We start from the raw sequence: 27,310 nt of genomic DNA, 5'->3' as shown, positions 1-27,310 counted from the left end.
GGGCCTGAAGTGTATCCTTACTGATAATTTAAGGGAGGAGATAGGAAATCAAACAGATAGTTACAGTACTATTTAAAAATTTTTTTTCATAATAAGAAGCATGAGTGAGTGTTAGAGGGGAACAAAGGAAAGCATGGAGAATTCTGCCTAAGGGCATCAAGAGACGTCTCCAAAAAGGGAAGATCAGTAATTTTCCAGGTAAAATAATAAGGGAAAAGACGGTGGTAGGCAAAATGTTGACTTGTAGAGGCACTGAGTTGTCAATATTACTTGCATATTATGTGTTTATAATGTGCTGGATTAGGATGGGGCGAGGGTATGACAGGGAGAAGAAGCTGACACTGGAGAGAAAACTTCGAGCCAAGTTGAAAAGGACCGGGTACACTATGCTAGAGGAGTGTCTATTTTGTTCTTCAGATAGAAGTCTTTCAGCAGGAGATTAGTATGTGTTGACTTTAATGACATTAAAGTCACTAAGGTACTGACATTGAAAATGGAGGGAAGAAACCAAGTTAGAGAAAGCTTTCTTAAGGTAAAATGACAATAATTCGATGGCTGACTGGAAGGGGCTGGGGGCGGGGCGGGGGTGGTGATGCTTTAAGGGAAGTCTTGCCAGACATCGTGCTAACAGCCTAGTGACCAGACTTTTGAAATTTGAAGACTGGGACACAGGTGCACACTTCACACACACTTCAAAGGTTTTGGGAGGATATAAAATGCGGATTTTTCAGAGCTGGGGCTTGATCAGGAAGGCCCACTGATCTCCCAAGCAGTACCTTAGCTATCAGTTACTGTCTGTGTAAGCCTAGAAAAATGTGATATGTGTCTAAGTGAATAATTATATTTGTGTGTTTTCTTATATATTGTTCTATAGTTAGCACATTTTAGAGTAATTTGAGTGGGTTTGTTTACTTTTAAATTAGGGTAACCATCCATCAACATACTCTGTCAGTGATTACCAAAGTCAACTAGCTGCATCAGAATTCATTTCAGGTTTGTTATTTAAAAATGCAGATACTTAGGCCTCACTACCCCTGTGGTCCAATTATATCAGAATCTCTTGGGATGACACCTGTGAAATATGCATTATAAATAGTTTTGAGTAAATCATATAAATTAAAGTTTACAAACTAACTTTAAAGTTGAAGTCACAGATGAGACTTTAGAGGCCATATGAATTCCTTGACATAAGTTGATTCATGAACATCACAGTTACAACAATGAAAAAGTTAACACTACATTGGATGTTGCATTAGATGATTGGATTCGATTGGAAAGAAAAGACCACATATATCCCTGCTCTAAGTCCAGTTTACTCAGCGAAGATAAGTAGCTATGATGCTGATACAGTAAATCCTTGGTTTGTGAACATAATTCGTTGCAGAAACATGCTTGTAATCTGAAGCATTTGTATATCAAAGTGAATTTCCCTGTAAGAAATAATGGAAACTCGGATGATTTGTTCCAAAACCCAAAAGTATTCATATAAAAATGATTGCAGTAATGTAATATAATACAAAATAATAAAGAAAATACAAAATATAAAAAAAAATAGATTAACCTGTATTTACCTACCTTTGAAAGCCTTTGTGGCTGGTGGGAGGGAGACGAGAGAGGAGGGTTATTGTGTAGGATGACTTTCACTATCACTAATGGAATCATTACAGTCTGTTGGCTCAATGGAATCTTTTTTCTGCATGGGGGCCATTGTGTAAGCTTGCGCTGATGTTGACTACAGTACATTATTAAACTCTTGCCATATACTGTATTTCATGAAACTGGCAGTAAAGCAGCAGAGGAAAGGGTCTGTATCTGCAGGCAGTCTGGCCTAGAATGAAGCAAAGCATTCCTAAGCTTACTCTTGTGTGGAACAGCAAAAGACTGTACGTAGGTGCTTTGTTTTGTTCTGTTTGGTTTTAAATTTTTTTAAATGTTTTTATTTATTTTTGAGAGAGCGAGCAGGGGAGGGGCAGAGAGAGGGAGACATAGGATCTGAAGTGGGCTCCATGCTGAGAACAGAGAGCTCCATATGGGGCTCAAACTCCCAAACTGTGAGATCATGAGCTGAACTTGGACACTTCACTGACTGAGCCACCCAGGTGCCCCTCCATAGATGCTTTGAAGTGACAAAAAATATACTAGTGCCAGTTGTGGGCACCTTCCAACATTCTGAAAAATCACTGATTTTGCCAAACACCATGGTCTGAGACCAAGCATCAGAGCATGGGAGATGATCACCCACAATCCCACAGTGAGAGAGAGATACAGGGAGAACACCATTGGCTCAGTTGTGATCACATGACATTCAGCCTCACCTACTACTTGTATCGCAAGACACTGCTCGCTCATTAAGTTAAAATTTATTAGAAATGTTTGCGCATCTTGCAGAACAAGTTACTTGCAATCCAAGTTTTACTGTATACCTGTGGTTTTTCTCTTGTTCATAGTTGTTCACAGAGAGCATCACTATCAGTGACCCATTGAACAAATAGGGTCCTGCTAGAATCGAGAAAGTTGCATTCTTAGTGTTACTCTCTCTTTAAACTAGGACTTGTGGTGTATTCTAGAAAAACGTGAGCTGGTACTCTGGGTCCTTTTGTGAAGGGAGTGTGGACAGGTGTTGAGCTTTCATAGTTCTCAAATCAAAGTAGGCGTCAGGATGGTTAGTTACATCATCTGGGCCCAGTGGGGAGAAGATTGTATCTTATCCACGAATATCATCTGGTTCTCTGGTATTCTGGAAAGCATACCTTATATATGTACATCATATGCATTTATATATAAAGGGAAAGAAGAGTTCCCTGTGTGCCACCCTCTTAATTTTGACTGTTGTTATTGATGAAGGGAGCACAAAGTGTGATTTCTAGATAATTAGCATGTTAAACTGCTACTTCTAAAGTGTTAGAGTGTAAATTTACAAACCTCCTATTGCAGATTGCTTGATTTGGCATTTAAAGACTGGGATTGGTCATTTGATGATGTTGATGGTGGTGATGATGATGACGATGTTTTTGATTTCTGAAGAAATAAATGGGGTAAATCAAAAAATGAAAAATGAGTTATCTTAGTATTTCCAAGTAGTGCATGTGATTTGCACTTGGGTTTTCATTGGTTTTGACTAGTTTTTGAATTTTATTGTTTTTATTTTTAATAATATATTTGAAAAGTAGTTTTCAGAAAAGCTTCTAACTGAAATTTCCATGTTAAGTTATAAAAGTGAAATGCTATGTTCAGAATCTTTTTTAGCTACATATTTTCAATACAGTTGAATTCGTTTTTTATCTTAGGAATAGAACATGTAGACATAACAAAAGAAGCTGATTCTAGTACTTTTTTTTTTCATTCCAAAGAATCTATATTCAGATATTCAGACAAGTGAAATTTACAATGATTTCAAGTTCCTACAACTGTATTAGTTTGTGAACATAGCATGGGATTCCTTTTCCCTCATCCCTCTCTCCTTCCCTCCTCTTTCTTTCTAACCTGCAAGAATTGAAACTGTAAAAACTTTGTAAGTCTAATAAGTGCTGTGAAATAGCTGTTTCTGATTTGGCTTTTCTTTGTGATGCTGTGAAACGTTTGCTTTGTGAAAAGATAATGTTCCTCTTGCCGAAGAGTGCTACTGATATGCTGTGAAAGTTCTTGTGCTTGTAGAACAAATAAAATAGTTCGGTTACAAAAAAAAAAAAAAAAAAACAAAAAACAAACTTCGGTTAACAGTGGCTAAAGGAAATTTGAACCTCATGATTAAACCTTTTACGTAGAATGGATTTAAAAGAAGTAATATCTGCCTTAACCTAAGGGAGCATATTGCAAAAATAGACTTAAATCATGTATCATTGGGAGGTGTTTATAACCAAGATTTACAGAGATTTTTACATATACTTACTGTAACAATGTGTTTGTTCCCATGTCATAGATTTAAAAAAATGTGACTAAGAGTCAAATAGTCCAGTAGAACCTGATCCAAAAGTCCACTGTTCGTTCAGCTACATGAGTCGGGAGCACTTAATCTCCAAGGCAAACTTAACACTCCCCTGACTTACTCCATGACGTATTATCTAACCCTAATGGCCAGTTAACCGTATTAAAACTTGTGTGTTGTGTTTGTAGGAAAATATAAGAATATAATTGCATGTACCTAAAAGTCAGAAAAGTAATATAGTAAATATGTTTTATGTATGATTTAGGTGTTAGAAGCATAGGGGTTGGAAGACTACATAGTTTAATGATATAAATGGAATGCCTTTTCAAAGAATTTAACAATGTCTTAAAGTATTTTACTGTATCAACTAACTTTGTTTTTTCTTTTTTTCCAGCTAGCTGCCTTCTGTGAATGCAGTTGTTATTCAAGGTGGTCATATTCTTCCAGTTAAAACAAGACTGAAATATGATGGCCCAAAATTTCTTAAAAAGCTATATTTTCCTGAGAGACTGATACACACACACACACACACACACACACACACACACACACACACACATATTTCCCTTTATTCCTGCAATATAAATTATAAATCTTGGAGATTTTCTGCTCTCCTTTGGAACAACATGTTGAACCAACAGTGATTGGTTAATAGAGTAAGAGTGTCGTGCAGCTCTTCCAAAGCTGTTCCATGAAGCTCTCTTGGCAGTCACTCACACTACATTGCACAAAAGGCTTGAGAAGAGTTAAAGAAATCATCTTTTCAGCTTCAACAGAGAGATTTCACCAGCACATTCACCAGAAGAGTCTGGGAATGGGTTCCACTACAGTGATGGAGACTGCATCTTTAAGAAGTGACCATTATACTGTGTGTGTGTGGGTGTGGGTGTGGGTGTGTGTGTACATATATGTACATATATGTACATACACACCCACACCCACACCCACACACACACATATACATAGTACTGTATTGCTGCAAGAGGGTTCTTCAAATGTCCCATTTATTTTTTTACATACAGTAATCAGATATCCTAACAAACTGCAGTTGCAACTATGCACTTGTATAAAGCCATAACGTTGAAGTTTGTATCCCTCGTTTGTGTATACCCCATGGAAGCTGCATGATCATGTTTAAGCAGTTACTGTAACGAGAAGTTTGAAGTTAATTCTGTCAGTTTCCTAATGCTTCATGATAGGCAACTTTACCCATTTTGAATGCCTTAATTTAATTTTTTTTAATGTCTCACCTTTTTCTGTATTTTGAACAAAAAGTGTTTACCAGCTCTTAGGATGCAAATTCGCTTTGCAAAAGAAAAATAGTGCACTATTTTTACATGTAATAGTTATCAGTGTCAGACTATCTTGATTGTATAACAGAATTTTTTTTTAAGTACCTGTGATAGAAACAATAATGGATAATATTGGAACTAATATATCTTTTATGTTTATTATTCATCCCACTCTGCTTACAGACCTCAGTATTAGTGTATGAGTAGGAAATGTTTGCTTCGCTTTGAATTTGCTGGCTACCCTAGATGTGTTTTTATTTCTGGCAGAGACATTTGTGACTATTTCTACATTTTCACACTCAAGATTCTAAGATTATCTCAAATATAAAGAAAACTAAGACATACTGTAGATATATTTTAAATATTTAAATGTGATCCCTCAAACACACAACTGAGTATGGCAATATTTCAGTATTGGGTTGAGAAAACTGGTGACTAGGAAGAAGTGGCCTCAGAGGCTCTTAACTTGGTTTTTATTTTTTAAATGATGTTAAAGTTGTAGGTTATGCAGGACCACTTCTGCCATATTTCTCATTATCCCAGAAAAATGTGTTTTTTACTGCTACAGTATGCATCAATGCTAAGTTATCAAGTTTAAAAAAAGTATGTAGTCTTTTATTAGTCTCTTTATATACACACAGAGTTGGTGTGATACTGAAATACATCATCTAATATTTCAATGAAGGAAATAGACCTTTTTCATCGACTCCCCTTGGGGTCAGTGTAGAAATGTTTAAAGAGTTAGGCCCCCAAAATAAAGACACTGTTGTGGAAATTGAACCGTGGCCTCTGGCCTGATGGACTAAACCTGAATCTTGTCATTCTCACATTGTCCCGCCTACGCTCTCTCACGCTGTCTGTGCTGAGTCCGGACACGCATGCCATTTCCCTCCCCGGGATGTTCTGCGGTTCTGGCTTGGGGACACAGCTTTTGTTTTTTTGGGGTTTTGTTTTTGTTTTTGTTTTTGTTTTTGTTTGTTTTTAAGATTTAAAAATGAGAACTATATAAAATTTATATAGAATAAATATTTCCATTCATTAGACTTGTTAAAAGGAGACTGAATTAATATTTTATATAAAGATTTTGTTACACTATGGGAGGTTCTATCATATTATTCTGAATTGGAGAGTATATATATATATATATTTTTAATAAACTTTATTAAGGTGAAATAATTTGAAGTTTACACATGAGTAATTGAAATATTTGAGTAAAAATGGCAAAAGTTTAAATTTTGAATGCTGTATATATTAGAGAATATGGAGAATCATGGTGTGCTGCAACTATACAAGGAAAATTAATGTGAAGTTCTTTGGGGAAAAGAAAGTATTCTAAGGGGTGGGAAAAAATCTCTCCCATGGAGATTCTTCACATTATATGGTTTAACATAAGGGTTTTTAGGTCGTTTCTCCAGCTAATGGAAATGCGCTTAATAAAAATTCTGACCTTGGGTAAGAGTTTGCTTTTTACCCTTTTGCTCATTTCACGTACGTGCATGAATGCATACCCCCATCCAAATGTCCTCTTCCCAGCACTCATTAAACACAATATTGACTCGGTTTAACAACCTGATTTTGTGCCAGCTTCTCTTTTTCTTGAGGCTCCAAAGCTTCCCAGATAAATGCAAGACCGAAAGTTGCTTATTTCTTCACACCTGATTTCTCCTAGAGCCATAAATACCTCCTATTGAGAACTAAGAAGTAGTGAATACTGGGATTTTCTTGGTTGGATTTTTTACTTTTCTTTAGTGGGGATAGCGAGACCGAAGTAGAAGGAAAACTGGTGCCGGTATTACTGTTAAAAATTTAATGTATAGTGAGGTTTTGAAAAGTATTAAAACGTGCTATCTAGAAGCAAGATTTTTAAAAAATCTGCAATTTGTAAATGCCTTTAGCTATCTAAAGGATACCGAGAAATCTAAAATAAGGTGAGTGTTTTCAAATGGACCTGTGCCGGAGTCACAAATCTGGCTCTGAACGATGTCTTTTGTGTCAGTTCATCTGTAGACCTTCAAAAAGAAATACTCTAGGTTTGCCAAACCACAGTTGAAGAAATTTTGCTGCTGTTGTTAATCTGTTCCCACAGGATTCTGGTGGTAAAATAGAGAAACTTAGACGCTGTATTACTTTATTGAAACATGCTTTAAATAACATGTTCAGTATTCTGTGAGAGGAAGTCACTTCTGAGTTTCTCGGTCTGTGTCGACACTGCTACTGAATCACGTCTCCTCCCCTGGAAGAAGGCTCCAGTTTCCCTCTGGTGTGAAGACACCATAGTTGATTCACAAAGCACTTTGAAAATAGGCGCTGTGTGACAGTGCTGAATATTATGCTTGGGGGGCCTGTCCCTGATTCCCTTCCCCATAGTAATGAGTTTTGTTTGGAATTGTATTAAGTTATGAATTGCATGGTTTAGATAATCGTAAATATTTGATCAGCTGTCCCCTCTGAACAAAAATCGTACCCCCCGATCTTTTTAAAAAATTTTTGTTGCATCTTTGTAGTAATGTAATTGTATTTTATGCCTGCTTTTTATATTAAAAAAATTAAATAAAAGAAATTAAGACCTGAGCATTTTCATACTCTTCCTGTGAAATAGTCCCAGAATGCTGCAGCCTTCTGATACTTACCCAGAATGTTTGCCTTCCCTGAAAGATACATATAAAAAGATGGGTGTGTAGCAAAACAAATCATAACTAAGGTCACAGACCTGTGAATGCTCAGCCGTGTCTTTTAGTCCGTGGAGAAATCAAAATAGAATTTCAATAAGGAGTCTGTTGCTGGCCTGATTTAGGTATTTTGAGGGACTTGCAAGTCGTACAATCTCATTTGAGTGTCCAGGATAAGGAAAAGATGCAGAGGGCCTGTTTTGCTGAGAGGTAGTTTTCAAGAAAGTTATTTCTTTGGTAATCAGTAGGTTCTTTTTTTGTTGTTGTTTTATTTTTGACAGAGAGAGAGAATGAGCGGGGGAGGGGCGGAGAGAGAGAGGGAGGCACAGAATCCGAAAGAGGCTCCAGGCTCTGAGCTGTCAGCACAGAGCCTGACACAGAGCTTGAACCCATGAACCGCGAGATCATGACCTGAGCCGAAGTCGGATGCTCAACCGCCTGAGCCACCCAGGCGCCCCTGTAACCAGTGGGTTCTTATCTAGGATACTTACTGGCTGCCCGATCCGGGACAGGTTATCCACTCAGCTTCAGTGTTTACATCTTTTGTAACACGGAGACTTTTACTTACAGGATTGTTGTAGGATTAAATATAATGTGTGTAGGATATCTGGAATAGTTCAAATGTTTGTTCCCTTTTCTGCCAAAGGGGGAAAAAATGGGGAACGGTTCACCTAAGAGTGTGTATTCTTTTTATTTTGTAAGTTTACTTAAGAGAGACAGGCCTAGAGAGAGAGTGTGGAGTGGGGGGGTGGGAAGGCAGAGGATCCCAGGCAGGATCCTGTCAGCATGCAGCCCGACGCGGGGCTTGAGCTCACGAACCAGGAGATGGGGACCTGAGCCAAAATCAAGAGTCAGACGTTCAACTGACGGGGCCACCCACGCGCCCCTAAGATAGTATTTTCTTAAAGGAGAAGCTTTAAGCAATGATAAATTTCTAATAAGTATATTTAAATAAAATGGACTCAAATCACCTAATTTGTATTTATTCCTAATGGTTAGATTATAATTGCATATGAGAAAAGGTTCACTTGGACTTTTTTTAAATTGACAACTGTGAGGAACACCTGGCTGGCTCCGTTAATACAAGCATGTGACTCGATCTCGGGGTTGTGAGTTCAGGCTCCACGTTGAGTGTAGAGCTTACGTAAATAAATAAAAAAATGACAACTAGGATTTTAAAAACTACAGAATGATTTATTTATCTTACATAGGACACTAAAACATTTTCTAATAAACATCATTTACTTATTACATATAACAATGCCATTCAATTATAAAGGGAAAGAGCTTTTAAATTCTAGCGTTTATAAACTTTTACGGTAAAATGCAGTGTCCAATAATCCTAACATCACGTTTAGAATATAACAAGAATAAAATCCGTAAGAAGTTGACAGCACCCCAGCAATACCTTTTATTGCACCTATTTTCAGTGGACATTTTTGTTTTTCAAAGGTGTGACTCTTAAAGATGGCAGCATGGTGCTTGAATCAGAAAGTTCATCGGGACTGCCTCGTCCTGCTGCTGTAGAGACTGCAGCCAATCGACCTTTCCTTAGGAATTAAAGGCACTATATGAAGTTACAGCACTACTTGGGTATATAAACTCGAGCCAATTAGTTTTTGCTTGCCTCGATATCCTTACTGTAGCCTAAGGAGGCATTATCGTGTATTAGGATCCAGCAAGGCCATCCTGTTACGTCTATATTAAAAAAAAACGCCCCAGAAAGTGACCCTGGTAATTTACTACAATTTCACTTCTGACTAAAATCCCACTCCGTTCATAATCATTTGTGCTCTAGAGAGGATTTATTTCTTAGAAGATTCTGAAAGCTGAGGAGCGTCGTCTTGACTGCTCGACTTGCAGGTGTCTGAGACCTGCCTCCGCCTCACGAAGGGGGGGAGGAGTGGGAAGGAAATCAACATTTCTCAACAAGTGTTTAAGTGGCTCCTGTCCAAAATACATCTGGCTCCAATTCAGCGTTTCTGAAGCAACTGACTAAACTTCTAAGAGACCTTGATTCAGCAGTGAGCTGTGGTTCAGTTATTAGGAATCCACTTCGTGTGGAGGGGCAGCGCATCTGTTATTCAGCCTTTACCGCCGTCTTCCTGTAGCGAAGGACCGTGGTGGTTACCCACACGTTTAAAGCAAGCATGATCACGAAACGTGTAAGAACTGAAATCGATCAAAAAGAAAAAGTACGTGTTAAAGAGTACTGTTTTCATGTTTGAATGCAAAATCGCTCCTGCCCTACTGCTCTAAGTAGAAGCCTAAAAGCCTAAATAACTGCCCGCCCCTACCCCCGTCTACCACATAAGGTTCACAACACCGCCTCGTGGGAAGTTTTCAACAACGCTGGTTCCAAATATTTCTGGGGGGAGAGCACTTTACCGTAAGTGACTCGATGAACACTCTCCTGAGGAGAGCTAATGTATCTTTGTGGTTGTGAAACATTTGTAAGATACCAGCTAAGCTGTTCTTAAAAGATTGTCCCCAGATACACTGATCGCTTTCAGGAACAGCTGTCACTTTAATTACAAAGCAAACCATAGCTAGAACATTCTCAATCTTCCAAAATTGTAATACGTAGGTTCGTTTTGTTGTTTCCTTACGGCTGGATTCTTCTTCCCATACACAGAATTCTTCAAGTCCTGCGGAGAAGACTCAGACCTCTTTCCCCACTTGACCCAAGTTTATGGTTTGACCACAGTACTTTTAGTGTTTTGCTCACTGCTGACAGAAGGTGTTGCAGCCCAAAATACAGTCTCTGCAAAGGGACAGGGGTGCCTCACTCTCCTGTAGCCATATTTCTCAAGGAACAATTAACCGGTATGTGTACCAGGGACATGTCTCTAGTCTTCATAGAACGGGTGACACGATTTGTTTTCATTCTTTTCCAAAAATGTATACGCTTGGCTGGGGAGTGGAAAACAGCCTAGGGAATTACTAAGTTCTTTTTACACCAACCCACGTATTTTCTCCTCCATCACAGTGTCCCCCTTAAAAAAAAAAAAAAAAAAAAAAAGGATGTGGGGGTCTAATGATTGTCACCTCAGTAGAGTCCGTCCTCACTCACCCCCAGCCCTCCTGTTCACTCTCCATGGCTAAGCCACGTGTCCCCCGCTCACGGGCTTGTCATCGTCTCTTCCCCCGTCCCCCCATCTCTCTCTTCAAATTCACCTCCCCAGGCCACTCCAGCCAGGTCACATTCCCCCATCAGGTGCTCCTCCTGGCCTGCTTTTCCAGAACACATTTCCCAGTATTCTTGAGTAGCTAATTGTGCGCTGACCGCACCGTCCGTCTCCACCCACCGCTGGCGTGGAAGCGTCACGAGGACGGCAGTCTATGACCTCGTGCTGCAGGCCGTATCCCCGGCGCTAACACGAAGTAGGTGCTCAGCCCTGTAAGCGGGGGCTGACACCCGGGAATACACCGTGGCCTCTAACTGTACGTGGGGCCAGCTGATCCGTGAAACCCTGAGACAACTTACAAGGGAAGGAGCCACCAAGGGCACGCAGTCCAAAAAAATGGGAAGAAAAAAGATTTCGCTTACTCGTAAGATCGCCGGTGGTCATTATTGTTGTTATTATTCTTGCTGTAAGAGAAGATATTCAACAATGTCAACTTGCTTCTCAGCTATGTCGGTATTCAGCTAACGTCTTCCCATTTCAAATACAGGAACAGATGCTAACTGTTCCTGAAAGATCCTGGTAGTACGGAACACCAAATTGGTACTGTATTTTATAAAACCTCTCAAAGCCAGCCACGCGTCCTAGCCCAGTGGTTTTGAGGCTCTCCTAAGAGCAGAAGCAGTGTTGCCCAAGGGACCGGGGAGAAGCCGAGAACCCACGGTGTGTGCCCAGCCACAGCTCCCCCACCCCAAAGAGCACGTTTGGAAAATCTCATACGTATGGGACTTCTGGTAAGGTTTACTTTAAAGACGGGCTTCTACTAACAACAGAGATGTCTGGGTGGCTCAGTCGGTTAAGTGTCCAACTCTCGACTTCAGCTCAGGTCATGATCTCACGGCTTCATGAGTTGGAGCCCCACATCGGGCTCTGTGCTGACAGCACGGAGCCTGCCTGGGATTCTCTCTCTCCCTCTCTCTCTGCCCCTCCCCTCCCCACTCACGCCGTCTCTCTCAAAATAAATAAATTAAAAAATAATAATAATAAAGAAAGGCTTCCACTAACAAAAAGCAAGGGTTTTAAATGACTGAACTTGACCCCCTTCTTTTGTAGAGATTTTCTAGGTAAAGGAAACTGAGGCCCAGCAAAGGGCAATGATTTCCCTAAAGGTCTAACTAGAACTGTTCCGTTCGTTTGTCTGGTACAGCGCTTTCCTTCGTGGCCACAGGAGACACGTGTGGGAGATGTGACGTGGGATTTCGAGGACACTACCTGTAACTCAATGCCTGCCCTTCCTTCCTGACCCGAACCCACCCACACAAAACTCTCCCTCTGCCTCATACATCACACATTTAGGAAATTAGGTTTAAAGCCAGTTCACTTTTTCCCCATAAAGTTATAATCCTCAGTTTGTCATGTAGCCAATATGTATTTAAGGACTCGTTCAAGCACAGAGTACCATGCAAAACAGATGGAAATGTAATACATGGTCTCTAAAGTTACAAGTTCCGAAGATTTCCTACAAGAAAATTTAAGAAACAACACTTAAGATTACCTGAAGGTAAAATTAGGGAGCTAATAGGTAATATATCAAATCAGCAATTCCAGAAACATATATATACATATATATATATATATATACACACACTTATATACATATATACATGTATATATGTATATATATTTCCTAACTATATATATATTATATATTATATATATATATAATATATATATATATATATATATATCTCATAACACTTCAACATCTCAAGCTAAAAATAAAACCCAAGAAGCCTTAATTTTACATAACTTGGGACGTAAAGACCCCTTCCAGAAACCCCTGATGGAGAAGAAACATGAAGCATAGTTCAAATACCTAAAACTAATAAATCTAAGTAACGTCATAGCCCTGAATTTTTAAAGTTTTCTACCTAAAATAGCGTGTGTATATATATATGTATATGTATGTATATGTATATATATGTATGTATATGTATATATGTATATATATGTATGTATATGTATATATATGTATATATATACAGGTATACGTGTGTGTGTATATATATATATATATATATATATATATATATATATATATATGTATGTATTTTAGGTTCCTGCAAGAATCCAGATGAACAGTGGAAATTCTGAACTTGAGACCAAATAACATGGCTCCAGCAAAACACCCTGGCAAAGTCTATTCATTCTCAAAAGCCAATGTATGCTTTTCATCTCTCATCTGTTACATCAGAAAGGGTCATATTTTAAAACCAAGTTAGTGGATTCAATATAATCAACCTATTGATGCTTTTCAAAGAGCAAAAGAGGACTGTTGATGTTCAGCCAGATTTTTGGAGAAAGGGGTGTTTCTCGTTTGTTTTTAGCAAGTGGAATAGGGATCTTGCAGACACCGGAAAGTAGCCTGCGTGCCATCGGAATCATAAATACGGATCCACTTGGAGGTTCTATGTGCACAGGATTCAAGCTTGTGGGACCGTGACGGGTGGACGGCGTCTGGCTCTTACTTGCACAGGTGTATGCAGCGAGGCTCCAGGTGAGGGCGCTCACGGTGCCCGAGTCCCTGGTCTTCCACAGGTACTGGAGCTGAGCAAACTTGCTGGCCACGCTGATGAAAGTACTTAGATTCTGTTTGCAGGTAAAACATGAGAAAGTTAGCAGTCCCTCAGTTAAAGAAACAAGAGCGCCATATACTGAGCGTGCTTCTGAAGCCAAACTGTCAGGACAAGAGACAACCGGTTTGTACGAGGACAAAGCCCGGGTTCAGTGAAAAAGCAGGCAGCAGCGAGATGCTGGTTTATAAATGCACCAGTCCCACTGTTCAGTGGGTAACCGGTGGGCGTGCAGCTGGTGTGGAGGTGGGAGTAAGGATCACTGCATGGCCACAAAGGCTTATCCATCTGACCACCTGCCAATAAAAGCAGATAAGATAGAGAGAGAGAGAGAGAGAGATAGGATAGATGGATAGAGAAGATAGATGGATGAATGGATAGATAGATAAGATAGATGGGGGGCGCCTGGGTGGCGCAGTCGGTTAAGCGTCCGACTTCAGCCAGGTCACGATCTCACAGTCCGTGAGTTCGAGCCCCGCGTCAGGCTCTGGGCTGATGGCTCGGAGCCTGGAGCCTGTTTCCGATTCTGTGTCTCCCTCTCTCTCTGCCCCTCCCCCGTTCATGCTCTGTCTCTCTCTGTCCCAAAAATAAAAAAAAATTAAAAAAAAAAAAAAAAAAAAAAAGATAGATGGGTGGGTGCATGGATGGATGGATAGATAAGATGGATGGGTAGAGAGGTATAAGATAGATGGATGGATAGATAGATGGACAGATGGATAGAGAGATAAGATGGATGGATAGATAAGATGGGTGGGTGCACCCTCAGGAGGAAAGCAACATGACTGGGTTGGGGGTGGGGCATCGGGTCTGGCTCTGCTCGGTCCCCCGCACCTGTTGCGGGGCTGGCCCTTGACCCGTTCTTATTGGGTTACAGCAACACGTCCTGGTAAAGGCGGAGGAGGGAAGGGGCGGCTGGGACACGGGAGGACGGTGGAGAAGTCCGGGCGAGTGAGCCCTCCAGGCAGAGAGCAAGGGCCTGTGCTCAGATCCGAACACAGGTCACGCCGGGAGCACATGGCTCGGACGACTGACCCCAGGTGGGAAGACGGCGTCTGCAGCCCCGGCCGGTGGGGAGTCGGGTCGGGACCGCGAGCACGGCGGACCGGGCCTCGGAAAGCCTGGGCACGAGGACTTAGGTAGGGCCCTGTCCACTCGTGTCAGGGGGAAGGCCACTGCCGAGCAGATACGCTAACCGCGTCTGCTGGACCTTCTACCGGATCCGTCTTCAGGAGGAAATGCCATCTTCAGAATCAAGAAGAAGGAGTCTTCATAACCAAGGCCCGGAAAGATTTTGCAAATAAAAATACACGACGCCCGGGGAAACTTGAATTTCAGATCAACAACAAGCAATTTCTAGCATAGGTACGTCCCGTGCAATATTTGGGACATACTTATGCTAAAACCCTGCCCATTTGCTCCCCGTAGGTCACAAGGTTGGAATGTCACACAGAGCCAAGTTCGCTTTCCAAGCAAGGGTCACAGCCAAGGCGCTGGGGAGGGGGTGGTGAAGTTCATGAGCCTGGGTGTGGCAGGCAGTGACTGGTGACTACCGATCCTTCTCCTTCTCCCTTTGGGTGGAGAAGCGGCATCCAGTCACTTTGGAGAGAGGATCTGGGCTCAAATGCTCCCTGACCCACGCTCGGAGTCCTATTCTCACACTATGGGACTTTGGGTCCTTACCCAAGGTAGGATAAACGCACAGGGCTAACCGTTTTCCACGGAGAAAAATGTTTCGGGGGGGAGAGGGGCAAAGTTAAAAAAAAAATCATGAGTATGGGGCCCGTGGGTGGCTCAGCCGGTTAAGCCTCTGACTTCGGCTCAGGTCGAGATCTCGCAGTTCGGGAGTTCAAGCCCCGTGTTGGACTCTGCTGACAGCTCAGAGCCTGGAGCCTGCTTCCGATTCTGTCTCCCTCTCTCTCTCTCTCTGCCCCTCCCCCACTCATGCTCTGTCTCTCTCTCTCTCAAAAATAAATTTAAAAAAAAAAACATTAAAAAATTAAAAAAAAAAATGAGTATGTAGCCAATGTGTAATCATTAACCTGATAAGAAGCTCTTTATTTTAGGCTCATTCTACCACCGTTGCTCGTTCTGTTGCTGTTAATTACTTCCCCAGCCAGGTGCTCTATGGCCCCCCGAAAAAGGAAGTAAGAAAATGTTACCAAACGCCTAAGTGGGACTAACGTCTTGTAACATTGGGGTAGGACTGCACTTTCACCCCTTTATCCTTCAATAAGCAGGTTAAACACTCGGCCCATCAAGTTCTTTGCAGGAACGGCGGTCTCTCTTCTCCAGGGGCGATGCACTTACCATGGCCAGATCTATGATCCACTTCTGCAGGGGAAGGACGAACCACGAGGCCACAAATCTACCGAGCGCTAAGGGAGACAGCAGTGGCTCGGCCGCCCCCCACCCCGCGCCCGTGGGGACACGCCAAGAGCACGGAGGTGACGCACATAAGCCAACCTGGGAAAGGCTCTGCGAGGACCAGTCCGATTTGGAAAAGACAAAAATGGCTCAACATAACAGCAGATCACGGAAGAAAACTGCCAAGCGCCCTGCCTTTGTGGTTCTAAACGATTCTACTCGCCCACTGCATTCCCAGCCATGCAGACCTCTCCAGGGTGATGTCAAAAGTGAGGCATTTAAAGAAGCAGCTCAACATTATAGGGCAGGCACGTTCTGCAAAACTGGGGTCACGTGAAACTCTCTTTCCCCCTTTCCTGCTAACCCCAGTGTAAACCCAGGTGGAGACAGGAGGAACGAGAGCGGATTTTCATCACGCCCAGTGAGGTGGCAAAAAGCACAGAAAGTCAGGCTCCAGAAGCCGGGCGGGTGAGGAGATGACCACCAGCCTCTGCTGTGACCTTGGGCAAGTCCCATTCCTTCTTTTGACCTTGGTTTGCTTATCCGCAAAACGGTCTTAACATTCCTTTGCCCCATCTACCCCCTCAGTGCCTTGGTGCACATCACAGACACCCAGCGCGCTACGATTATAATGAATGACATTACTTAAATGGAGGGATCGAAAGAGACAATGCCTGGTGTGACTAGAACGAATTCCTGGCAACCTGGTCAACGCCGGAACGGCAGCTGGAACCTAGGCAGATGAAATCTTGTTTTTAAAACACTCTAACTCAGTTTCTTAAACAGAGGGCACCCAGTTAAATTTGAATTTTCAGACCAACAAAAACAGTCTTTTAGTATAGTATGACCCATGCAATATTTGGGACATACTTATGCTTAAAAAAAAAAATCAGTTACTATGGTAACCCTACTTCTGGTTCATCACCACTCACAGGAGGAAGTTATAAGTATCCCGCTCATCCAGGGAGCTGCCCAGCTTTTGCAGTCCACAGCCTCACCACCCGTACAAAGGTAAATTGTCGTATTTTATTTAAATAGTAAACGACACGACGCTTTTCATCTTCAAAGTGCTGTTTTCGAGACCCTTTTACCGGCTGGGCAGAGCTGCGCAGAGAGAAGCTGAGTGGGGAGGATGCGTACAGACAGCAGGGGGTCAGGACTCAGTCCCCTCCCTACACAGCCGCCCAGTCGGACAGCTGCCGTGAGGCTGCCCCTTGCTCAGCTTGTCCTGTGCTCCTGGTACTGTGATCCTTGCCACAAGGTAGGCATGACTGTGTCATTTCACAGGCGGGACGGGACAGGACGATTGCAGCTTAGGGAGCTCCCGGCCTGTGCCCACGAACACCCAGGGGGTGGGCGCAGCAGGTGTCCCCCAGCCTCCACGTCCCAAGGCGCCCAGCCCAGCGCAGACAGGAAGGGTGCCCTCCCTCTCTCCTCCACCCTGCGGGTGTACGAGTAACCCGCTCGGGTCACTTCGCAGCCACGGCCGCATTAACTGGCTGCCACTGGAAAGGCTTTCCTGGCTTTTTAAGGACCGTGAATTCCCAAGAGAACCTCTGAAGGTTTACAGAACCGAAACAAGAGCCCGGCCCCTGTTCACAGAAGAGGCATCGTGAGTGAGCATAGGTCTGTGTCACGACCAGAGGCCCCGCCCACCCGCCACCACCAGGACCCTTCTAATGTCTTGGCCACGATTTTCGCTTTGAACCAGCCGTCCAGAACCCGCACGCCCACACTGTTGGGCAGAGAGGGCGCGTTAGTGGCCTCTGAGTTCACGACAGACATTCCCATTATTATGACCTCACATACTTGGGGGACATTTTCTCAGGGAAGAAGAAATGTCTCCGCCTCCCCTGAAGAATGAAGCTGGGACGGGCCTGGCGCCCGGGGCTCGGGGTGGGGGGAGGCCCCGGGCAGGGTACATATTCACTCACGCGCATTTGGGATCTTTTTCAGTTTGACCACAAGAACGCGGCTCTGGCCAAAGCACCTGACTCCCCAGTCCCATCGGATCCCTGGACAACGAAAAGGATACACGGCCATGTACGGGGCTGCTCCTTTCACGTTCCCATTGAAATGGAAGGCACACAGCAGGAGGAGGACGTCTGAAAGAGAAAGGCTGTGAGGGAGGCGGGAGGGGGGGGCCCAAGGGCTGTTGCCCGACCCGGTGGGGGGGGGGGTCCGAGGGGCCGGTTACCTTGTGCGATGAGAATGGGATACTCCAGGTAGGTCAGCAGCGGGTACTCATAGTAACACTGGTACCGGAGAAACACCAGGAAACTGGGGAGAGAGGGGGAGCGTCTGAGCTGGGGCCGGCCCAGCACAGGGTGGCGGGGAGGCCCGGCCAGCGCCCAGGAGCCCGGGTTCATGTGCAAAACCCTGGACCTGCTGGTTGGCACCTGGAAACGTCAGGGGGTGGGGGGAGATTTCGCACACAGAGCGCGGGACCGTAACTTAATACTGCCCGCAGCTTTTCGAGCATCCGGGACTGACTGGGAGCTGGGCGTGGTGCACGTGGTCGCTGCAGGAGATGGTGGCACAAGTGAGTTTCACTGAGGTCCGAGCGGCAGGCCAGGACGAGAAGAGACGGCGCTTCTGGCCCCAGGCTGGCCGGCCCTGAGAGGGGGAGCAACCACCTGGATGATCCCTGCGGCCGTCCGGAGTGCTCCCCGTCGAGGAGGAGCAGTAGGTGAGAGGCATAAACAGTCATCAGTCCCTTAAGAGAATTCCAGCTCTGAGGGCCGCCTGGTGGCTCAGTCAGTTGGGCATCCAACACTTGGTTTCGGCTCAGGTCGTGATCTCACGGTTTCGTGAGTTCAGGCCCCACGACAGGCTCTGCGCTGGTGGCGGGGAGCCTGCTTGGGATTCCCTCTCTCCCCTTCTCTCTCTGCCCCTCCACCACTCCTTCTCTCTCTGCCCCTCCACCACTCGCAATGTTGTTGTCTCTCTCAAAATAAATGAGGAAGAAAGAAAGAAAGAAAGAAAGAAAGAAAGAAAGAAAGAAAGAAAAGAAAAAGGAGAAGCAAAGAGAAAAAAAAAGAAAAAGAAAAGAGAAGAAAAAAGAGAAGCAAAGAAAAGAAAGAAAAAAAAGAAGAAAAGAAAGAAAAAAGAAGAGAAAAAAAAGAAAAGAGAAGCAAAGAAAGAAAAAAGAAAGAAAAAAGAAAAAAAAGAGAAGGAAAGAAAAAAGAAAAGAAAAAAGAAAAGACAAGCAAAGAAAAAAGAAGAAAAAAGAGAAGAAAAGAAGAAAAAAGAAAGAAGAAAGAAAAAAAGAAAAAGAAAAAAGAGAAGAAAAGAGAAAAAAGAAGAGAAGAAAAAAGAAAAGAGAAGCAAAGAAAGAAAAAAGAAAAAAAAGAAAGAAAAAGGAAAAGAGAAAAAAGAAGAGAAGAAAGAAAAAAGAAAAGAAAAAAGGAAAGAGAAGCAAAGAAAAAAGAAGAAAAAAGAAAAGAGAAGAAGAAAAAAGAAAAAAGAAAAGAAAGAAAAAAGAAGAAAAGAAAGAAAAAAGAAGAAAAAAGAGAAAAAAAGAAAAAAGAAGAAAGAAGAAAAAAAGAGAAGAGAGAAAAAAAGAGAAGAGAAAAGAAAAAAGAAAATTTAGTTCTGAGAGGCTGGAATTTGGTGGGGCGTGGCGGGGGGGGGGGGGGGGAGGTGGCAAGTAAAAACCTGAGGACCCGACCCTTGTCAGGACAAAAGGCCTGAGCTTCCGGCCTCTCCAGCTCTCGGCCCAGCCAGTCAGCTCCCTAAGGACCTAAGTCCCCCTGCTGTCCCCTCAGAGTCTGTTTCATCCCCCAGGTGAACCACAGCCTCCATCACTCATCCAGATGTAACCCCTCTCATTTCCTCAGGTTGGGGGGGGGGTGGTTCACAAAGCACCCAGTGGGCTGGGGAGCCTGTGCCCTTGATCCTGTTTCCGACCTTGGCTGAGCTGGGGGCGAGGGTCACAGGATGGGGGGAGGCCAGCGGTGGCCCGAGCACGGGGGTCTCCAGACCAGGCCTCCGGCACCTTTCTGTCCACATCTGAGGGGGAGCCCAGGGGGCCAGGGGAGGGGGCAGCTTCAGCTCACCCACCCCTGCAGAGCAGGGCTGCAGCCAGCGGGGCCCGTGCACGGGAAGCCTGGACAACGACCCTGCCGAATGAGCGGGCGGTACATCCGAGCAGGCGCTGGGGGGTCTTTGCCACCTGCTCGCTTTTCACTGAGCGCACCACCCCCCCCAGAGTGCAGCCACAGACCTTCAGGACAGGCACGAGCCCTAGGGTGTCAGAGCTGAGGTCACGGCCATCCAGCGTGCCCTCCACATTTTACAGACCACTTGGGGAGACTGAGGCCCAAGAAACCAAGGTCATATGAGAATTCAGGGAAAAGACGAAGACCAGCGCATGAGTTTCCCCGGCCACCAGCAGTGGTGCCTGCCACCAACCCCCACCCCACTGTGGCCCTCCAGGGAGGCCAGGCAGCCAGGCTGCAGTGCGCTCTCTCTCTCTCTCTCTCTCTCTCTCTTGGGGATCCAAACGTCCAAGGACAACCATCTGTCACTCCTGTGGCCTGGAGCAGCTAGGTGTCCTTCTTTGATTTTTAATGTCCTTCTTTTCATCAAAAAGTAATACATTAGAACCCTCCTTACAATAAAGTCAGGCCGAACGGTGTCTGACCCGCGGCCCCACACACCTGTTAACATTCCTGGTCCGCTCTGCAAAGTGACTGGAGTTTCCTTCTTCCACACACAGGCTAGAGGTCTGAACAAAAAAACTACACACGTGCTCACAGAGGCAGCGGCTGGAGAGCCGCTGGAGCCTCTTCCAAAGGAATTTTCAGCCAGACACCAGAAGTCGGCCTGCTGGGCCTGGAGAGAGGATGCAGGGTCCCCCCCCCGCGCCGCCGGGCTGTCTTGTCTGGGCGGAGGGCTGAATCGGGAGTCTGAAAAGCCATCCACGGAAGGTTCCAGAGCAGGTGCAGAGAGCAGAACTGTGTCTGGAACCCAGGAGGGCACAAGGGGGCAGAGCAGGAGGCATGCCTGGAAGGCCTGGAAGGAGGGGTGTTGGAGCTGCTGAGGCAGGCGCGCTCCCATCAGCCGGGGAACCCGGGCGCGGGCGGGGGGGGCGGGCGGAACGCTGGCACAGCCTGGGCAGAGAGGTGCCCGCTATGCACTTCCTGCCAACTTCCTCCCTGCTTCCCCTCCCCGAAACCTGTCTGGGACACCTGTTCCAGCAACGGAGAAAATGAGCAGCCTGCTGGCAGGGCAGGGCGCACCCCCCCCCCCCCCCCCCCCCCCGTCTGCCTGGGGTCCCGTCTGTGCCGCCTTCTGCGCCAGACACGGTGCGGCCCGCAGCCAGCCTCCCCCTCCCCCAGCCGGCTGAGCCAGCTTCGTCTGCCCTGCAGGCCTCCCCCTCACTAAACGTGGGGCCTCCAGTGGAGGTTTGGTCAGCTCCTTTTCTTTGCTGACGCGGGCGTGTGGCTGTCGCCCTGCACACGTCTGGAGGCACTTCTAAACTCCAGGCATTTTCTTACACTTCACACCGATCCGCATTCAAAGCCATTTTCTGGTCTCACTGAGAGACAGCTTATGCTCCCATTGACCCGGTTCTCTCAAAAATGGGCTTTTAGCGTTAACAGATCAGGACCCAAGGCAGGTAGACGTCCCCCAAGAATTTATTCTGGCTTTTGCTTCCCAGGATATAAAGGGTCCCCCCGATGGCGATGCCCTCCGGGTTCTGTCTGCCGGAATTCTGGCTGCTACCCTGCTCCTGGCCCGGTAGGGGGCGCTCGTGGGCAGGCAGGCAAGGCGCGCACCAGGCACGGGCAGGCCTGCGGTGCCCCCCAGCTTCTCCAGGGCCCTCACCAGCGAAGGCTGGGGAAGGAAAAGGGAAGGGGGCAGGGTGTTGCCAACCCGCTCCCCCCACCCACGATATTGCTGACGAGTCTAGGAAGCGGAAAAACCCAGTGAGTGTGGAGGGCGGGGGTGCGCCAGGCTTCAGGATGGAAAGGGCCAGCCCCGGGTGAAACCTAGGGCCCTGCTGCTGCCGGTGAACTTGGGCACGGTGCGTCACTTCCTCCGCCTCAGGCTACTCTTCTCTGGGGATGAAAACAATGCTTACTCCCTAGGGCGCCCTGAGGATCGAGTAAAATAGCGCCACCACACAGACCCACCGGTAAGATAAAGCGAGGTGTAGATAAAACCTCGGAATCCAGCGGAGGGAGCGCCTGACCACTTCCAGCTTCGGGGAGAGGGTGGCATCCGGCCGGGCCTAGACACAGCCACGCGCACACAGCAGCCTGCGTGCCTGGGCCTCCACGAAGCGTGAGCTGCAGGCCGGCCGATCCCCGCGGGACACGCACGAAGCCTCCTCCCGCGCCGACTTCAGCTCCCCCGCCCACGCGAGCCCACGTCCATTGCCAGGAGGGCAGGTGTTGCCGAGGTGCACGGTTGGATAGAGTGACAGCCGACACCTGCTGGCAGCAGGTTGCTGCCGGGTTGTAGCGTGTGGGCAGGCTCCCGACTCGCCTCCTTGGGCATCAGTCGGGCTTCCACTCACCCCGCAATGGGCCAGCCCCACCTTCCCAGGCTCAGGGACCCGTTAAAAACCGTGGCCCTCCCCCAGGCCGTCCACGCCCTCCCGGACACTCCCCCGCCGCTCCTCCCCCTCTCCCCTCCCCACCCGAACTGACGCGGCGGCCACTTCGAGGCGGTGGAGAACTCGCCAATCCTCGCTACCCAGCCTGGGGGGGTGGGGGTGGGGGGATCCCAGTGTTGTGGGGTCGTTTGCAAATCAGAGCGGGGTCACACACCCGCCAGTCGGCCGACTCCCTCTTGATAAAGCATCTCCCCCGCTGGGCGCGCCGGGCGCAGGACCCCCCACCTCCCCCACCCCCGAGGTCTTCTTCTCCCTCCCTTGCCCCAGGCTACTTTCCAGCCCAGGCCCCCCGGGGTCGTGCTTCCGCGGAGGACCCGCCCGCGCGGTCGCCGTGTGACAAGCCGGTTGGGGGCGGGGGGAGGGGGGCGGCGAGGAGCAAAGTGGGGAGGACCGGCCTTGCCAGGGGCTCGCGGGTAGACTCCCGGGCTTCACGTGCCCCGCTCTCCCACCAACTCGAGGCCTCCCAACCGAGTTTTAGAACTCTGCCCTTCGCGCTTACATCTTTAAATACTGAGTCAAGGCATCCACTCCGGATTTCTGATGGATAAGCGCTCTCCCAGCGGCACTGGCTCCTCTCTGGCTGGCTATGGCCCGATTCGTCTTTCTCCCCTTCCTCCAAAGAGCCCCCCATTCTCGGAATCCCCCCAGCCCAGGTGTTAACTTTCTAAAGGCGGAGGATCAACGCCTCGCTTTACACGCGAGGAAACCGAGACCCGAGCTAAGGGGTATTGGCGGGGGGAGGGGGAACTCAGGGCGGACGTGTATCAGAGGGCCTCAGGTGCAAATGGCCTAGTTCCAAGCCGCGCGGTTGCGCTGGGGCTAACGGGCGGGGTGAGGGCCTGGCCAGGGGTCGGTTTCCCCGATCTGTAAGCTGGGCACGCGCAGTCCGTGCGGGGAGCGGCAAATAAACAGGGGAGGCGAGCGGTCCCGGGAAGTGCCCCCCAGCGGCCGGGCGCTTTCGGCCCCGCTCCCCGGCCCTGCTGAGACCCACGGCGCGCTCCTGAGCTCCCGGGCCGTCCAGGCCGCAGAGGCGAGCGGGGAGGGCAGCCGCCCCCGCCGCCCCGGCCTTACCCCGCCAGCTCCAGAAGTAAACTCGGGAGGCTGATGCCCCGCGCGCTGCGCGCCGCCAGCACCGCGGAGATCTGCGGCAGCTTGAGCGCGGCGCACACGCCCAGCGTGCTCCAGTTGCAGAACAACAGCAGCAGCTTCTCCATGGCGCCGGCGGGGCTGGGGGCTCGGCGGAGGCGGCCGCGGCGCGAGGGAGGGGCAACGGCTCAGCTCTGGGCCTCCCCGGGCGCTGAGTCCTTCCGCCTTCCCTGGGCACCCGCACCCACGCCCACGCCCTGGGCCGCCCCGCCGGGGTCCGCCCTGTCGGGGTCCGCTCCTCCGCCCGGATCTCCGCCCCCTCCCTCGCCCTGCCCCGCCCCGCCCCGCCCGGGCTCCTCTCCGCTGCCCCGCCCCCTCCCCCAGGTCCGCCTCGGGTCCACCCTCGCCCGGGGTCCGCTCCTCCGTCCGGATCTCCGCTCCCGACCCCGCCGGCGTTCGCCCCTCACCACCCCGGACCCCGCCGTCCACCTAGTGCGGGTCTCGCCGGGACCCCGCCCCGGGGCCGCCCAGTCGGGGAGCGCTCCGCCCCTTCTGTCCGCTCCGCCCCCGGCCCCGCCCCGGCCCCGCCCTGTCCCGGGGCGGCCGCTGGGCGGTGCCCTCCGCAGACCGGACGCGCTGCGGAGTCGCTTCTCCGTGTTAAGCTCGCGGGGTGCCGAGCTGCCCGGAGACCCTTCCCCCCCACCCCAGACGGTTCCGCTTTCCCGAGGGTTGGGTGGGTACAGGCTGAATCCCGGGAGGGCGGACGTGCACCCCCTCACGGGGGGGGGCTGGACCGTGGTGTCGGGGTTTTGCACTCCCTAAGTGCCTTCCTTTCTTCGTTTTTCTGACTATGCATTTCAGAGATGAAAACTTGGAAGGACGTTAAGGACCCAACTTCGTTTACGTGCGTCCTCCTCGTTTTACCTGGGGACACAGGCTTTGCCCGTCACTGAGGGGTCACTGAGGGGCCAGAACGGCCCGGGGTCGGCTCACTTCCCGCCCTTTCCCGAAGCCGCCACCCGGGCCTTAGCCCTCCAGGCCCCTGGAAGTCCCGAGGGAAAGTTTTTTCTTAAGGCGGTTAAGTAGATTCTGTGATCCAAGAAGGTAGACGCGGCAGAAGATGAAGGGGCGGGGTGTGTTCTCCAAGCTCTCAGAATCGCAGAAGCAGGTCCCGGTCATGGAGCAGAAAAAAGTCACAAAAATGCAACGCCGGAATCCACGGTGGCTGGTTTGGTACCGTGAACCTCAGCCAGGCTTCGAGGCTTTCCTTCTGTCTGTCCCTGCGCCTCCAGCCCTCACCTGGCCATCAAAAACCTTACCCTGGAAGAAGAAAAACAGGTATGGGGTCCTCCTTCTAAGCTAAGGGAAACAGGATGTTCGGAAGGAAACTTTTTAAAATTCTTTTTCAAGTGTATTTTATTTTCGAGAGAGAGAGAGAGAGAGAGAGAGAGACAGACAGAGCGTGAGTGGGTGAGGGGCAGAGAGAGGAGGAGACACAGAATCCGAAGCAGGATCCAAGCTCCAAGCTGTCAGCACAGAGCCCAACGTGGGGCTCGAACCCACAGACCATGAGACCATGACCTGAGCCGAGGTCGGTGGCTTCACCGACTGAGCCACCCAGGCGCTCCCAGAAGGAAACTTTTAAGAGGAAAATAAAGAGTGTGCGTGTTTAATTCTTATCTTCCGGAGCTCCGGAAAACTACTCACAGATGAGCTAATATCGTCTGGAATTTGCTTCAAAAGGTTGGGGGCTTGCGTGGAAGGGTGGGAGTGTAGACAAAACGAGCTGTGAGCTGAGAATTTTGGGCGTTGGTTATGGGAATGGGGGGGATTTACTGTGGATGAAGTTTTGGGGTGATGGTGGGGGTCGAGGGGTCCGGAGCCAGCCGCCAAGAAAGCATTCTTGAAGACATCTCTGGTGCAAAAAAGGTGATTTTATTATAGCACGGGGACAGGACCCCTGGGCAGGAGGAGCCTCACTGGGGCCCTGAAGGGTAACTCATTATATACCCTCAGGTTGGGAGGGGCACAGGGATAAAGGAAGTCTCTAACATATTTTGGAAGCAAGGTTTACAGTTTCCAGGACCTTGAGGGGCTAGCTGTTGCTAGGGAAACCGTTTAATACAACCTCAGTCCTGAGACCGTTCAGATGTTTATACGGCGGCCAGAAGCTTGGAGTGGGATTCACAGCATATGTCTTGGGGCAGTTTAGGTAAAGGAAGTAGACTCACAGTATCCTTGAGGTTGGGACAAAGTTAAGCCAAGGTTCTCCTTTGCCCCCAGCGAAGTGTCACCCTGGAGGCAGCTGAGCTCCTAGAGGGAGGTCACTCTGCCTTTCAAGGACTTGTCAGTGGGCTGTAGGCAGGAAGGGAACTTAATTTTTCATTAGCCTTCGTTTCTCGCATCATCATGGCAAGGGCGTAAACCCCTTTCCTTTGTTCTTGGGGAGGCAGCGTCCTTCCTGTCCAGGGACCGGCACCAGCTGGAGCCCTTCCCTGTTCCCGGGGCTCAGCGCCCTTTCTACTCTCCGTAGGCACCCCTGTCCCCCCACCCCAGCTTGGTGTAAGCCGAGACGCTGGGTTGGCTTGGTGGCTCCAGCTTTGACACCTATAAGCTGTGTGATCGTAGGTGATTCATTCAACCTCCTGGTCCTTCAGTCTTCTCCTCCGCAGGGTGGGTACATCAGTGGCTTCCCCGCACTCATCGGAACGTTGGCTCTCTTGGATTGGCACCACCAGCCGTGTGTCTTTGCGATTCTCTGGCTCAGTCGTGCCCTGACTACTTCATAGGGCTCCCGGGCTTCTCTAGGAACCAGCCATTCGCCTAAGGAGCCTCGAGTCCTTTTAATAAATAGAGCCTGGTGTTTAGAAACAAAGACCTGGGATAAGATGTGCTCAGTGCTGTTGAGGTGTCAGGCGAATCTGCCCTCTTAGGAGACCTAGCTAGGGTGAGGGTGTGTGTGTGTGTGTGTGTGTGTGTGTGTGTGTGTGTGTGTGTTATTGGTCTGCTCAGGGTGCTTTAACAAAATACCATAGACTGGGTGGCGTAAACAACAGAAATTTATTTTCTTACAGTTCTAGAGGCTGGGAGTGCAAGATGCTGGCAAGATTGGTTTCTGGGGAGACCCTTCTCCCCAGCTGTCTTCTCCTTGTGAGTGTGTGTGCGCTCATGTGCATGAGCAGGGGAGAGGCAGAGAAAGGGGGTGGGGCAGAGGATCCAAAGTGGGCTCTGTGCTGATAGCAGACCCGATGTGGGGCTCGAACTCATGAACCTTGAGATCATGACCTGAGCTAAAGTCAGACGCTCAACCGACTTAGCCACCCAGGTGCCCCCCTCTCGCTCTTCTTAAAAGGACATCAGTCCTGTTGGACTAGGGATCCACCCTTATGACCTCAGTTATCTCTTTAAAGGTCCTGTCTCCAAATACAGTCAGTTTGGGGGGGGGTTAGAGCTTCCACATTTGAATTTGGGGGGGGATAGGATTTAGTCCATAATATATATATTCATAGTACTCTGTATATATTGAAATATATATACATATATATATATATATATATATATATATATATATATATATATATATTATGTATC

General features: G+C 47.9%; 2 protein-coding genes across 11 annotated transcripts in view; one reads left to right on the top strand and one right to left on the bottom strand.

The window, feature by feature from the left end:
• The window catches only part of ROCK2 (Rho associated coiled-coil containing protein kinase 2), a 136,949-nt gene extending 129,161 nt beyond the window's left edge, over positions 1-7,788 (top strand). For 2 of the 5 annotated variants that reach the window (XM_078444977.2, XM_081795157.1), the window contains 2 exons: positions 2,935-3,035; positions 4,320-7,788. In XM_078444977.2, coding sequence (XP_078301103.2) covers positions 2,935-3,022 — 88 coding nt within the window. In that variant the 3' untranslated portion in view covers positions 3,023-3,035; positions 4,320-7,788. Of the gene's footprint in view, positions 1-2,934; positions 3,036-4,319 lie in introns of those variants that run through there. The other 3 variants (XM_078444980.2, XM_078444978.2, XM_078444979.2) reach the window with 2 other exon arrangements.
• A 1,271-nt stretch (positions 7,789-9,059) lies between these two features.
• On the bottom strand, positions 9,060-23,983 carry SLC66A3 (solute carrier family 66 member 3). Of its 6 annotated transcripts, none has more exons than XM_078444986.2 (7): positions 23,705-23,983; positions 18,206-18,288; positions 18,044-18,113; positions 15,952-16,009; positions 13,540-13,660; positions 11,437-11,478; positions 9,060-10,058 (listed from the first exon to the last, which is right to left on the bottom strand). In XM_078444986.2, the coding sequence occupies exons 1-7, from the start codon at positions 23,845-23,847 to the stop codon at positions 9,967-9,969; spliced, it is 609 nt and encodes a 202-aa protein (XP_078301112.2). In that variant the 5' UTR covers positions 23,848-23,983; the 3' UTR covers positions 9,060-9,966. The 6 variants fall into 6 exon arrangements, with proteins under 6 accessions (XP_078301112.2, XP_078301110.2, XP_078301108.2 ...); XM_078444984.2 differs by lacking the exons at positions 15,952-16,009; positions 23,705-23,983 and adding exons at positions 20,670-20,737; positions 23,133-23,698 and having other exon boundaries at positions 17,943-18,113; XM_078444982.2 differs by lacking the exon at positions 23,705-23,983 and adding an exon at positions 18,408-18,898.
• Between the last annotated feature and the right edge of the window lie 3,327 nt (positions 23,984-27,310).

The sequence above is a fragment of the Panthera onca genome, chromosome A3 (genome assembly GCF_046562875.1).
Source record: "Panthera onca isolate mPanOnc1 chromosome A3, mPanOnc1 haplotype 2, whole genome shotgun sequence".
Classification (NCBI taxonomy): domain Eukaryota; kingdom Metazoa; phylum Chordata; class Mammalia; order Carnivora; family Felidae; genus Panthera; species Panthera onca.
The sequence above is the reverse complement of the archived record's forward strand: the minus strand, read 5'-3'. Positions and strand labels throughout refer to the sequence as shown.

Bases quoted from the DNA above. Each gene is read 5' to 3' on its own strand.
- SLC66A3 (XM_078444981.2), bottom strand. From the start codon at position 18,718: ATGACTGTTTATGCCTCTCACCTACTGCTCCTCCTCGACGGGGAGCAC. The intron at 13,661-17,942 runs GTGAGTGAATAT...ACCTGCAAACAG, and splicing joins GAAAAAGATCCCAAATGCGC to AATCTAAGTACTTTCATCAG. The intron at 10,059-11,436 runs GTAAGCGAAATC...GATCGATTTCAG, and splicing joins GACCACCGGCGATCTTACGA to TTCTTACACGTTTCGTGATC.